Here is a 15,235-nt window from a genome sequence, read left to right as displayed (position 1 = left end):
ACAACCATCCAAGATGTGAGAGCAAACTAACTTGGACTCAAAGGAGGACCCAAGTCATTGATCTAAGAGCCTGACACTGCTACTGGCAAAAAAGAACACGAAACACCCACACTCAGACATGTCCCAATGGCCACCAGGCAGCCGCGAGGGGAGCAGACCCCAACACCACAGCTGCAACAGCAGAGGGCAGGCTGGCGTATATCCTAATGGCCCCAAACTGGAAACAACCCCAAAATCCATCCTGGATAGAATGGAAATAGAAATTGAGATATATTTATATACAATGGAATACCATACATTACTGAAAATCACTGAACTTCAGACAGAGGCAAGTTTAGTTTAAGACAGCCTCACAAGATTGTTCAAGAAATAGCACCGAAAAAATTGTCTTTTAAAAAATTATAATTCATGTGTCTAATAAAATTCCACATGAGACACTCTAAATTTGCAAGATACTGCTAATGAATTTTTTATGTGCAGAAACTCCCTGGGTAGCCTGCAAACTCCTTGGGAACAGGCAATGAATATTATACTTATTTGAATTCCTCCTCCACCCGGAAAGCATTTGGGTAAACATTTCTGTAACGAACAGATGAATAGAAATGAATATATACGAATGAACATGAATGAATGAATGAATGAATGAATGAATGACGATCTCAACCAATTCATCATTGCTGAGTTTATTCGTTGGGTGATTTCCAACTCCAAGTTGACTGCGTCAACTTGACGCAGCTTTGCATTATTTTCCCCTGAGCTTTGTATAAAGAGAAGAAATAGAAACTTCCCCGGGTGAGTGGCAGCTGGAGATGGACTGCATGGGGAGGGGCTTTGTTCTCAGAGGGTCACCACTCATGGACTGGATGCCTTTGACCCTTGCGCTGAAGGAAAGGGGCATCCGTCCCTGGGGACAAACACTAACCAGGTGGGGAAACCGGCCCCGTGATGATTCATAAGCAGGAGGCTGCAGCTTTTGCGGGGCAGGGACAGTAACACCTGCTCCCACGATGGCTGGACTAAAGGATGCTTCAGTGCCCACCAGTGTCCATCAGCTCCCTGTGCAATGCTGCCAGTCCTCTGAGGATGAGTAAGTGGCCCCAGAGTGTAGGACTTTAGGGATCGGCTGACAGGAGGCAGCTCGAGGAGCACGGGAAACAGGCACAGGCTGGGGAACTTTGGCTTCCCCGAGAACCACCCTGCAGTGTTTGAACTGATGCAGACCAGCTGGTTTTCAGACCCGGCCCACCTGCTCCACACTCAGAACACAGCTGCTCAGCCCTGCCCGGCGCCCCAAGATGCTCGTAACAAAGCCTGAGCAATCACGACTCAGGGTTCACCGTGGCTAAATAAATAAATAAATAAATAAATAAATAAATAAATAAATAAATAAATAAACAGAAGGAATCTTCCATCAGGAAATAAATGGCCCCTCTCCAGGCTGAGAGCCTTGATTACCCTCCTGAAGGACAAACACAGCATTGTCACCAGCCGGCCTCAGGCCATAGGGTCTAGCTCCCCTCAGCCAGGGGCCCCGCCCCGCCCCGCCCCACCAGGACTTCCACCTAACCCTGCCCACCGGGGCCTGCAGGGCTGGGAGACTCACTCCCCGCTGGTCTTCCCTGCTGAGAAGGCGCCTTTCCGCCCCGCTCAAACGCCTGTGCCCGGGTGAAACTCGGGATCCGCGCTCTGCTGCTCACCCAAGAACACAAGGGCCCGGCGGCCAGCCGGCATCCGAGTGGAGAAGGGCCGAAATCCAGCCAGCAGATCCCTTGAAAAGTCTCATTCCCTGGGGTGGCCTGGATTTCACAAAGGAAAAAAGTCATGGCACTGAGAGGTCGCAGAGAAGTCACCCCTTGATTGTTCATGGCCAAGTTGGGAAGAAGGAGGAAGAGAAGGGGAAAGCCAGGGCAGGAGAGAGCCGCAGACGATTTCCAAACTCCACTGGGTTAGTGTTCGCAGCCTCTTCAAGAGGTCCCCGAGACACACAGATTTCTCCCAGTCCCTCCTGCTAACTGAGGGCTAAACCAGGGGTGCCTACTCAAAGGAACAGTGAAACCCCCTAAATCAAAGCACCACCGCCCTGCTCTCCACCGGGAGTGGACGCCCCGCCCACCCAGGACGCAGGAAAACCTGGGTCTCGCCCCACCTGCCGAACACACCCAGCCCGGCCTCGGACTTCGTTGTGGCCGCCGGGATGGGCTCACTTCAGAGGCAGTCAGGGCTCTATGTTCTGCTTCCGTGTCCTTGTCCAAGTGGCCTTTGGCCAGTCGAAGGCCAGCAGATCCAAGGGTCCCGCTCTCCTCCCGGGCCTCCAGTCTGTCCAGGCCGTGGTGAGCAGCTCCTGAGCCTAAGGAACCTGGCTCCGCCCACACCACGCCCCTTCCTCTCACACCCTCCAGCCTCTCCTCTGGCGCAGCCCACCAGCCTCCGGGCCTCACTGCAGCATCATGTAGCTAAGCAAGCCTCTACGGGTAGATGTCCCGGACGCCGCGGGTCGGCTCCAGAGCACTGCCATAAAGCGGGTATCGCAACAAAGCAAATCCCAAACAATGTTTTAGTTTCCCGGGGTGTAGAAAAGTTCTGTTTACACTACCTTGTGGCCTATCAAGTGTGCAACAGCATTATATCTAAACAAACAGGTACATGCCTTCATTTAAAAGTATTTTATTGCTAGAAGGTGCTAACCATCACCTGACAATGCAGTGTTGCCACAAACCTTCAATTTGTACCAACTGCAGTATCTGCGCAGTGCGGGAAAGGGGGGAAGAATGAAACGCGGTCCCCCCCGCAGAGAGGCAAGCGGACAGCTCAGGCCCGTCCTTCGGCTGCCTCAGCTCCGGCCGACCACGAAGCAAGTCTGTCTTCCCTGGCCCAGAGCGGAATCTCCCCACCTTGCCTTGTAAGACGTGTGCACGGAGAAAAGCACACTGGTTCGGACCATTACACTTCAAAGCAGAGATGTGGGCCATCTGGGGTAATTTTAACTTCCCTATTTTAGAAAGTAAAATTAAACTTCTTGTTTTGAAACAGTGTTACCGGGAACACAGCATTCCAAAACAAGAAGGAAAACCGATCTGGCTTGGCCTCAGCAGATGCAGTACCTAGGCAAACATCTGGCTGAATCTAACTAATTTTCTATTCTTAAAAAACAAAACAAAACAAAACAAAAAAAAAACCTTCTTCCTTGTTTTACTGTTTTTGAATCAAGGGCCTGACTTCCCCTAGATACAAAGTGTCACTGTCCCAGGATGAATTCAGCAGTCCTGTCCCCAGGATTGTTCCTATCCCTAACCCAGGGCTACACTGTGTTATGAAGGCACAGAGTCCATCAAAATAATTGCTGGCCATTCCCACCTAGACACAGCTTCCAGATGATTCGGATCTGGGCAGGATTCAGAGCACCATGGCCACAAGTCAAGAGACAGCATTAGCACGGCTTCAACCTCCCCCGCAGCTGAGCCCTATCATGAATGACAATCTGAGAACAGGGCCAGCCTGGCGATAAAGATTCCATAAACTGGAAAATACATCTGGGGACTGGAAGGCTACCTCCCCAGTCAGTATCCAAAGGAACTGAAATATATTCCCCATAGAGTTTTCAGGCTATCAGGTCCATCCCACACAAAGAGGCCAGTTAGGCAGAAGTGATCTCTGAACTCTTGCCTGCCTCATCACGGTTGGACTTGGCCACAGCCGGCGGCCAGAGCCTGGCGCTTTCACTCTGGAGGCACAACAGCCACACATGCCTCCCCTGGGTGGCTCGCCCCCGACCCGGGGCAGGCTTCTTACCGTCCAGCTCCTCCACGGAGATGTTAGCAAGCTGCTCGCTGTCGCTGCCAGCGGACAGGGACCGGTTGAGGTAATTCCCCTTGTACAACAGGCCGGCGGTCACGTGGTGGAAAGGCATCTTCTCCCTGCTCACGATAGACGGGGGGCGGGGGAGAGAAAGACATCACCATTCATTCCTCCTTTCCTTCCTTGAAGGACCACCCTGGTGTTCAGGCGGCCAGCGTTATTTTTGAAATAACAGTCTAACATTTCTAGAGGGCCAGTGGGAGAATTTCAGGGTCCCCATGGCTGGAAGGATTCCCAAATGATCTCAAGCTCTATCCCTTCCCTCACTGGACGTCTGACGTCATTTTCCTCCTTTCATGATGAAGTGGAGCCACATCGTCCTTGCAGGCTGTGGGGTACCACAACATCATCCCACTGTCTCTCCACACAAACAGGAATATTCCTTGCTCCTTTCCCTGGCCTGAGAAACCCTTTATCAGTCCTCCTAAGAAAGGATCGTGCACCCCAGAAACGTTAAGCTACCCGGGGACTGGATGTCTTAGCCATGACCGTGTGGAAATCCAAGTGCTTCACGCTTCCCAGGTAAAGCAGGTGTTCCACTTAAACTGTGCTCAAAGCAGGTCAGAAATGCCAGGCTCTGCGTAAACACGGACAACGGTCTGCACCTCTGAGACACAGCCCCTGTGCCCGTTTGCACGGGTGGCTGGTGGGCACAGCCCTCTGAGACGCCCATCACTCCTGCCCTGCTGTCAAGGTAGAGCAGCATCTCAAGGTGGTCCAGAATGAAGCCACCTCCGGTACCCTCACAGGACATTAAAGCATCCCCTTAAGAGCAGACTAACAAACCCTCCAAGCTCCTCCACCCAGAGCGCCACCCCTGGGGCGCTCTGTGCAAGGTCAGAGGGAGGGAGGAGAGGTGGTTAAAAGAGGCCGAGTTAGAAAGGTGGCATCTCCCTATAGCGGAGAGCAAGGCTCTGTCACAGTGAGTGAGCCACGGGGCATGTCCGCTTTTGCTTCCCCATCTGCAAAGGGGGCTCAGAGGACTGATAAGCCTCTGAGCAGAATTAGGGAACCGGCAGGAAGTATGAGGAGTCAATTCTAGGGTGTGGGTAGAAAACACCTGTCTAACAGCACCAGGAAGGTGAACTGGGCAGCCCGGAAGGGGTAATCTCCCCGTCACTGGGCGGCATTCAAGCAGAGGCTGGGGGCTTCCCTGCCAGGGGCTCTGTGGGAGAGAAGTGGCCCCCACGCTCTCCCCCCACACACCTGTCATTCTCCACGTGAGTCACCTGTACAGTCCCTTTGGGGCCTCAGGTTGGCATCTGTGAGTTAAGCTGGGGTGGGAGCGGCCCCTCTGGGCACTGCTGAGTAACAAGGTGTAAATTACAGGAAGAGACAGCTGACAGAAGGCCAGTCTCCGGGGATGACTGTTCAGGGCTTCGAGGCACCCGAACCTCGCCGTCCCTCAAACCACACTCATGACAGCAACTGTCCGTGATGATGGATGTTAGAACTGGCAGGCGCCAGGGGACAGGGGGCCCTGTCTTCTTTCCCTGAGACACCACTGAGTGCCAGGCATGGCAGGACACCCCCTCCTCTCCCTTCCTCCTGTCTAGAGCACACCCCAGCACACCCCTGTTGGGCTGAGAGTTGATGAGTAGAGATCAACCCATGAGACTCCTAAGACTTACAGGGGTTGACCAAGAGCAGGAGGCTGGCTAGTGAAAGAATCTGAAAGAACCCGTCCTCAGACACAAGCCTCCTACGTGCTCTTCAGACTAAGAGCCTCAGCTCAGCATCAGGCGTTTCCACCCGGATGTCAAACTCCCGTTTCCAACTCATGATGTCTAAAAACGAATTAATTATCTTCCTGAAAAATAGGCCACACTTCCTGATTTCTCTATTTCTATCAAAGGTACTTTTCTCTCATCATAACAACTGGGACAACTCTCACAAATGTTCTGGGCTCCAAAACAGTAAAACGGACACGTGGCAGAGGCGAGAGCCAGCCGCCAGCCTCCAACCTGCTCTGAACTCTTTCCACAGCCAACAAAACGTACATACATCCACCGGCCGATCGCAGGTGACAGGCTGTAGTTGCAAAGTACGCGTGCGTTTGCCAATTGTCAGGGGTCCATCTTCAGCTAATTGTAAGTCCAACTTTGCCCCTCCCGGTCAAATCTCTCCTTACACATAAATAGAATGCAAGAGTCATTCTTTGAAAGAAGACTTCAACTACCATCTCCTCTTTTCTACAAGTTAATTTTCAGACCAAACAGGTTTAAAGGCAAGAATTAGTCTCATGAGCTGGGATCACTCTCCCTGTCCTAAAGCCAATCCTGATTCAGGGGGCCATGTGCTACCATGGTCATTGCACCCCGGACTGATTCCCATGGTCCGGGGGATGAGAAGTGAACATTGGCTGACACTTCCTGTGCGGTTTCAGCTTCCCCCTCAGCACTGGCCCCAGGACCCGGTCTCAGTCTCACCAGCTGTTATTTTAACCATTGTTTCAATCCTTCGTAAACATGGGAAAACACCCACACTGATCTCTACTTGTGCCACCTGGAGGGAGGCCCCACTCAGGTCAGTCTAGGCGTGAAAGCATTTCTTCCCACGCCACCACTCACCCCTCTAGTTTCTCAGCATCTTGTAAGTATCTTCTTGTGATCACCTTTTACTCGGTTGTCTGAAGCTCTGGACCTGCCACACACATTTTCACAGCCGCAGTTACAAGGTTATACTCAAACACGTATGTCCAAGCCACTCCCACCCTTGTTCTGCCACCAAAGAAAAACATTTGAGTAGTTTGCAGAGAAAACTGGTCACAACCGAGTCCCACTTGATATGTCAACATAATTTGCTTCTGGAAAAAGCAGCTTACAAAATTAGGTACACATTCAGTTTATTCACCCAACATGCTGAAACTCTAGTGGGAAAGAAAACATGCGCAGTTGAACCACCCATGTAGATAAATAAAGTCATGTTCAAGAAAAGGAAGAACATTATCCCAAGTTAGCTAAAAACAGCTGCTGCAATTAAGGACTAAATTTCACTCCGCCACCTGGGGAAACCCAAGCTTTAAGATTCTCTCTTTGGCTGAGGAAGGGAAATGTACAAGTTCATCAGCAAAGACAAACATGGGTCCCTATATGGAGGGCAATGAATAAAAATAGACATTAAATATTTTCAACAGCAATTTCACTCATTGAGAAATATTAGTTACATGACTGCTTATCATGTGAACAATTGTTCTGTATTTACTGTAAGGTGGTATAGTTTCATGACTAAGAATCAGGGATTTCTGGTCAAAAGTAGTGTTAAATTCTTTTTTCAAATTGAAGTATAGTCAATTTACAATATTGTGTTAATTTTAGAGTACAGCATAGTGATTCATTTACACAATACATATATATTCCTTTTCATATTCTTTTTCATTATAGGCCATTATAGATCTGAATATAGATCTCTGTGCTACACAGTAGGACCTTGCTGTTTATCTATTTTATATATAGTAGTTTGTATCTCAAATCCCAAACTCCCAATTTATCTCTCCTACCCACTTTCCCTCTGGTAACCATAAGTTTGTTTTCTATGTCTGTGAGTCTGTCTCTGTTTTGTAAATAAGTTCATTCAAATTTAAATCCTAGCTTTGCCTTTATTAGACATGTAAGTTAATTAACCAACACCATTTTGATACATACTGAATAGTGTTTTTGTAAATATGAACTAAGGTATGGAAAGCACTGGACTTCGCAGCAGGCACGTTCTCAATAAATACCATTGGGAATTATTTGCTAAGGGTTCCATGAAGCAGGATGCAGGGCAAAAGAAGGCTATGATGTATTTATTAGGCTGAAGGTAAAACACACTGCAGGGTTTCGAAGGAGGGTCAGGAAGGACCTAGCAGAGGGTGAGCTTCAGAGAGGAGTTGGCTGGCACCACACACCACGGGGCTGAAGGATCCCGTGTGTGACAGCAGACCACCGGGGGCCCCTGCGCTAAGCGGGGTCAGCAAGCAGCTGACTGTATCAGGAAGAGGGGGCTATTTGAATGAAATGCACCAGAGCTGAAAAAGAGTCTATTTCCTGGGCACCAGGGAGGCTGACTCTGTGGTCACATCAAGGACAAGGTGTCGGGAGGTTAGAAACAAGATGGGTGGGTTCCTGTTTTCCAGATCGAGGAACTGGTTCACCTCTTGGCGGAGTGATAAACCAAAAAAAAAAAAAAAAGCCCCGCTCATCTTGGCTTGAGATGATGCCCTTGAGAAATGGTTAATTTGGGGTCAACCTGACTGGGACACAGGGCGCTCAGATATCTGGTTAAACATTATTCTAGGTGTGTCTGTGAGGGTTTCGGGATGAGATTAATCTTTTTTTTTTTAATTGAAGTACAGTCAGTTACAATGTGTCAATCTCTGGTGTACAGCACTATGTCCCAGTCATGCATATACATACATATATTCGTTTCAAAGGTTTACAAATGTTAGCCACTGTATATAAAAATAGATTTTTAAAAAGAGAGATTAATCTTTAAATCGGTAGACTGAGTAAAGGAGATGGCCCTCCCCCAGGTAGGTGGGCCTCACCCCATCTGTTAGAGGCCTCAACAGAACAAAAAGGCAAAGTAAGGGAAAAATCTGTTCTTTCTGCCTGACTGATGGAGCTGGAACATGTGTCTTCTCCTGCCTTTGGACTTGGACTCAGCCTGAAGCTGACACCCACAGCTCTCCTGGGTCTCCAGCTCACCAACTGTAGACTGGGAATTCTCAGCCTCCAAAACCATATTAGCCAATTCCTTATGATAAATCTCTTTATATATACTTATGTGTGTATGTGTATATACACACATAAATATGTATATATACACACATATATATATATCTTATGCTTCTCTGGAGAACCCAGACGAATACACCTTCCATTTTTCTTCTCTGTAGCACCAAAGAAAGACCCAGGCACATTGCTGCAGGCTGATATTATTGTTCTAGGCAAAGAGAACATCAAAACATAATTCTGCAGGGTCTCTTACGCGCAGCACTCAAGAGTGTGGTGTGGGGACCACTGCCAGTTGAATACTGTTTGCTGCTGGTTTGCAACGAGATAAGGACAGGAATTGAAAGAAAGCATTGAAATTTTTATAGCAATTTGTAGCATTGTCCCAACACCTAAGCATGTGACTGGTTGACTTGGTTTTGTTTTGTTTTTTTTTTTTTGTATATCTTTGCTTTTTTATTTTATTTTTCCCAGTAATTCATTCTTTCTATATTTTACAGAAATCAGTCTGCTAAGGACTGGAGCTTTCAACAAAAAAGCAAAAAACTAGTCTTTCCCCACAAATAGTTCAGCTTGAGAAGCACTTCTCTCTAAAGTACTTTATTTAAGTTGCCTCGATTTCTGCTAATGGACCACAGCATGAGAGGAAGAAAGACTTCTAGAGAAATGCATTTTAACTTGCCTCTGAAGTTTTTCAAAGATGTTACTTAAGATTTTTAAGTCTTAGATGGACTTCCGAAAGGAGATGCAACAGACACAGAAAACAAACTTACAGTTTTCAAAGGGGAACGGGGATGGGAGGGATAAATTAAGAGTTTGGAATTAATATGATACACAGCACTATATATAACATAGTTAAGCATCACGGATTTACTGTAGAGCACAGGGAATTATAGCCAGTATCTTGTAATAATCTATAATGGAAAAGCTGTACACCTGAAACTAACATAATATTGTGAATCAGCTATGGTTAAATAAATAAATATTTTTTAATCCAAAAAAACCCCTCTATATACAATACGTCATTCAAACGGAATTACTATACCACATTGAAAAGTCTAGTGCTAAAAAGCACTTAAAAGTCTTCGAAGCATTTAAATGTCATAAACATTTCCAATACATGTGGAAATGAAAACCCCCTAGTATCCCTTGTTTCTAATTAAGAAAAAAAAAAAAAAAAGAAAAAGAAAGAAAGTAGGTGCAAGACATCAGCAGGAGTTCAGGCTCTCCGCAAAGTGCCTGGAGTGTGGATGGAAACTACTGCAGGGGTTCCGGTCCTCCAATTACCAGACATACAAGAGGCAATGCTGACCCTGCATTCTAGATGTTAAAGCACCTACCCAACCCTGATAGGGCCTTTGCCAAGCTCCCCTAGAAACATCCATGACGGCACACAAAGATAATCATATCCCAACAGCACGAGTGCCAGGGTGTGGAAGAAGCTTCCATTAAGTCAGCACAGTTAGGACTAAATGGAAAAGAACCACTGGCATACCCACTTTGAATTCAGAGACTAAATAATGGAGTCAAATAGTAAAGGGTAAGAAGAGATTTTTATCTACTGAAATCTCTTCTATTTCTGGGACTCAGGAAATACCAACCACGACAGCAATCATTCTTCTGATTATGTTGGGTTTGCTTTTTGTAAGCAGCCAAGGTCAAAAACCCACTGACCTTCACGCCACTGAGAAGCAACAGTCCCCTTCCTCTAGCTCCTCGGGGATCCCACCTCCCAGTCTGCAGCATGGCTAGGAATGGAAGGGGCTGAGGCAAGCATGAGCCCGACAGGTGAAGATGGGACACTCGGTGCTGGGATGAGTGTCAGTGAGGACAATGACCTATGGGGATGATGGGTTTCCGTGTGTTGCTTTTGATTAAGGAAGAACAGCAGAAGACCTCAGATACCCCAGGAATGTATGTCTCCTCCCCAGAGTCCAAGAGTTAAGTTATGGGGACAAGAAGACCCCATCTTACTCCAGCAAAGATGCACTAGATGGATGCCAGCTAAGCGCTTGGCTAAGCACTTAAAAAACAATTGTGTTCCCTTGTAAAGATCCTGCAGGGGCAGGCCAGTTGGCAAGGAGGGTTTGGACAGAGCTCAAATCAGACAGGAATGAGTAAGCAGAAAACACCAACGTGAGGATCTATATAAAAGTTCTGCATCATCAGAGGAGGGAGCATTTTCAAGACGATGAAGCACAAAAAGCAGATTGTCAACAATAATACAAGAAAGAAGACAATTCTACGATGTTTCTGGTTACGTCCTTTAAAATAAGAAAGTGGGGTATCTATGAAATAAGAATGCAAAATCATAAGGAAAGCTCAGATTATAGCGAGGTGATATCAAGTCAGAAAGAAAAGACAGCTTGCTGAGAGGCAAGCTGATTTGGAAAAGGTGCAGGTCTTTGCAAAGCAAAGGAGAAATCCAAAAATAGTAGCAGACTGAAAAATCTACATTAATGGAAATAAAGAGTACTTCAAACAAATGGAAAATTCCACAAATAATATAATGTACCCAAGGACCCACCACCCAGACTGAAAACAAGCTAATATTTTTCCTCACTTGCTTAAGGTTTTTAAAAAAAGAAGTAATATCTTACATTGAAGCCCTGCCTACCTAGTCTGTTTCTCCACTTCCTTTCCTCCATTGTGACAACTTTATTCTGGGGGTGGAATATATTCTTCGGGTCCATGTTTAAATTTTCCTACATTTGGGTATAACTATATAGAATATATTATAGTATTGCTCTATATATCTTTCAATTTGCATAAAAAATATCACACCATACATATGCTTTTGCAACGTGCACATTTCACTCTGTATTAATAGATTTCAGGGACTTACCCAAATCCATACACAAACACCTAGTTAATCTAGTTTTAACTGCTCCACAGTTTTCCATTGTATAAACATACTGCAATTTTTTGATCCACTATCCAATTGAGAGAAAAGTATTCTGCAATGACCATCCTCACCTGTATCTCTTTGTATACATTTGGGGGGATCTCTCTAGTCAACATACCTAGATAAAATATTATAGGATTTTGCCAAAGTGTTCCCCAAGGTGGTTGGGTCAGTTCTCTATCACTACATAAAAAATTACCCCTGAACACAGTGGCTTAAAACAGCAATTGCTTAGCTGGGTGGTTCTGGCCCAGGAAGTTTCATGAGGTTGCAGTCGAGACATTGACCAGGGCTACCATTATCAGAAGGTGTGACTGGGGATGGAGGATCCACTTCCAACATGATGGCTCAGTCTAATGGCTGTTCACAACATCCTTGTGGGTCTCTCTAAAGGGCTGCTCAAGTGTTCTTATGACATGACGGCTGGCTTTCCCCAGCAAGTGATCCAAGAGACAGAAGGAGGGAGCTTTTATGACCTGGTCTCAGAAATCACAAGGTCACTTTCAACACATTGTATTCATTAGAAGCAAGAAACTAAGTAAAGCCTACACTCATGGGGAGGGAAATTAGGCTCCACCTTTTGCAACATGGAGTATCAAAGAGTTTGTGGACATACTTTAAAACCACCATCTTGGTTTTGGCAATTTAGACTCACCCATTAGCCTAACAGCATGTCCTTTTCCCCCACTGCTTTGCCAACACTGAGTATTATCAGACTGTTTCATTTTTCTTAATTAGATTTCCTTGATTGCTAGTTTAGGCATCTTTTTATATGGTTATTGGCCATCCTAATTTCCTCTTCTACAAATTTGTTTCTCACCCTTTACCTACTGGGTTATCATTCGGGGTTGCTTTGTTCTTTCCGTTACTGTTGTCCAACATTTCAGCTCAACCTTACTTTTAAACCCCTCAATATATTAGCCATCATTATTGCTGTAGTTGTTATTGTTACATCTTACAACCAATGCTCATCTAGACTCCTCCACAAACTTACTAATTTCTCTGCTCAGTGTTGCTTCTTTCAGGGCACTCTTCCCTTCTAGGTTCCACAGAATGTACAAATTCTTTCATTGAGGAACTATAAATGGAAAGTTTTTAAGTCTTTTTTTTTTTTTTAAAAAAGGTCTTTGTTTCAATCTCATTTGAATTCAACTTGGTAAGGAATTATAAATTATTTCCTTAGTACTCTGAGAACATTTTGTTGCTAACGAGAAGTCTACTTGTTCACCTGTTAATACTCATTCTGGACAATTTTAAGTCTATAATTTCAGACAGAGGCTCATCTCGATACTTGCATAACGAGATATATTAGATGTATGTTGGACCTTTTCATTCAAGCTCAATACTCTTGCTTGGCTCATCCAACATCCATTCATACCCCATCTGACTAAAAAAGCTGAAAAGCTAGTAACTTTGTTTTCCAGACTCCCTTGCTACTAGAGCTCTGTATAAGAATGAGTTACAATATTAGAAAGCACGTGCACAAGGTCAGAATGCAGAAGTGAGATGAAAACAGCGGTCTGCTGGGTCTCAAAAAAAAAAAAATTCTTGATTTGGAGCCTTAACTACCCTTCATGGTGTAAATACTCCTACAATGGCCAATTCCAAGCTACCAAGGTGATATCAGTGAACACGGAATTGGGAAGGGATGTAAAACAGTATACAGCACACCATTAAACAGTATTTTCACCATGCAGATGCCATGAACTAAATTAACCACAAAATCATAGATAACACTAATGTGTATTCAAAAAATTAGGAAGTGAAGAGTTTTTAGTATTTATTACCTTTGTGTTATAATTTATTTCACTGTAAGTTTATATTTCATCTGAGAATGTAAGTCTCTGTTTCATTTATCATGCTTTTAAGAATGGCTACATTTAATAACTGGATTGTAAAATTCCAGAAAATTGAACAAGTGGCCTTCACAGGCTGGTATGAGCTGGCTCCAGCAAGTCACTGGATGAAGGTCTTTTTCCTGACCACATCTAGCTGTTTCTACAGGAACGAAAAGTCACAGAAGCATGATATTTTCCTGCAGCAATGCTCCAGTGTCCACTCTTCAGTTTCCTGGCTGTGAAGAAGCAGTCATGGTGATGGCAGAAGAGTTACGGCTTCTGAATCCCTGGTTCAACTTCAAGTCCATTCTCCAGCTTTGAGGGGAAGAGGAAGTTTTAGGAACAGCAAGTATATCCCAGTGGCAGTCTCAGTGGTAGTAAATCTCCTGGAAGGTCGAGTCTGAATTATTCTGGGAGCCATTCTGGAGACTCAACCAAAATCCAGTCCATCAGCCCTTCAATGATTTTTATAAGCATCAAATTCCCTGTATGAAATCCCTTCCTTCTTAAAATACGCAGTATGGTTACTGGTCCTTGAACTAAACTTTAACTGGTATATTACTGTATCTTCCAAGTTTCTGAAACTTTTCAAAAATTTTTCATATTTTTATCTGTGTATCTTGTAAGCAATTTCCTCAAACTTATTTTTAAACTCACAAATTCTTTTTTTCAGTTGTAACAACTCGCAGCTTAATCTGTCTGCTCAGTTTTTCACCTAAATGACTATTTTCCATTTCTAGCAGTTTAATTTGTTGCTTTTGCAATTCCACTTTTTATTTATCACTGAGTATAAATCTTGCATTATAATTAAATTCTTTTACCTTTTCTTATTTTATTCCAGAACATCATTCTATCATCTCAGTTTCTTAAGACACTAATCTTGCTTGCGCCCCTCCGATTGCCCTAGCAGGAGACAGCTTGCAGGTGTGGTTTCACTCCGTGGACAGGAATAGCTTCAGCAGGTGCTGCCCGTCCCTTTGGAGCTGCACATGCACAGAGATCCACGCCCACAGCACAGGTGCCCTGGGCTTCACCAGCTGAGGACCGGTCTGTCCACGCGTCCTTGACCTGGAACACCTGCACCCCGTGAGTAGTTTGGATTTGGACTGTACATCCTTGAGGCACAGGTTTGGAGTTCTAATTTGTCACAGGGGCCTTTTCCTTCGGCAGCCATAGCTCCTGGTAGAATTAAGCATCTCTGCCACCTTGCTGAGCAATGGGCAGACTGAGCCTAGTGCCCACTCACAGGAGGGGCGGCCACACCAGGGTCTCAATTCCCGCTTCCTGCCAGCTGTGGATCCAGGAGCACACCTCTCCTCCCCGCATGGACGCTGACACTGCCAACTACCAGGGCTTTTCTTACCCTACCGCAGCCTCCACCCCGACACGTTTCCCTCTGGGTTCTGAGTCTCCTCTTCCTTTCACACCAGCTGATTTTACCCGTCAGGGTGTCGTCAGGAAAGCAGAGCCCAAGTCAGCTAGTTCGATAAAAGGATCTGAAACAGTGAGCTACCTGTCAAGTGGGCAGAAGGGCTGCAAAGCCCCACAGAGCCTGGTCGGCAGAGATCAGCAATAGCAGAAAGCTGTTCCCACCCCGACGCTGGAGGGACACATGCAGATGGCGGAATTGCCAGGACCTCAGAGTAGGGGTACCCAGAAGGAGCTAGAACCACACTGTTATATTTTCACCCAGCATTTCCGTATTCACTGTAGGAAAATAATTCACATTAGCTTAGTGACCATGCTGACAGAACTAGATATCCCTGCGATCTTTTTTAATTTCAAAGATAAGGAAAAGTCTTCCAAGCATCCAGGTAGAAAATACAGGTTGCCCATGGAGGAACAGGATGAGACTCAGCTTCCTGCATGACAGCAAGCTAGTCTAGCACAATCGGGACACAATCTCCATGCGCTGCTGCCTT

The 15,235-nt window shown here is 45.6% G+C and overlaps 1 protein-coding gene across 3 annotated transcripts in view; it reads right to left on the bottom strand.

The window, feature by feature from the left end:
* Positions 1-15,235, bottom strand: part of CALN1 (calneuron 1) — a 325,396-nt gene that overhangs the window by 246,006 nt on the left and 64,155 nt on the right. The window contains exons 1-2 of one of the 3 annotated variants that reach the window (XM_064478592.1): positions 6,426-6,584; positions 3,790-3,914 (exon numbers count right to left, since the gene is read on the bottom strand). In XM_064478592.1, the coding sequence (XP_064334662.1) occupies positions 3,790-3,907 (118 nt within the window). In that variant the 5' untranslated portion in view covers positions 3,908-3,914; positions 6,426-6,584. Of the gene's footprint in view, positions 1-3,789; positions 3,915-6,425; positions 6,585-15,235 lie in introns of those variants that run through there. The other 2 variants (XM_064478594.1, XM_064478593.1) reach the window with 2 other exon arrangements.

This window comes from Camelus dromedarius, chromosome 24, assembly GCF_036321535.1.
Source record: "Camelus dromedarius isolate mCamDro1 chromosome 24, mCamDro1.pat, whole genome shotgun sequence".
NCBI lineage: Eukaryota > Metazoa > Chordata > Mammalia > Artiodactyla > Camelidae > Camelus > Camelus dromedarius.
The sequence above is the reverse complement of the archived record's forward strand: the minus strand, read 5'-3'. Positions and strand labels throughout refer to the sequence as shown.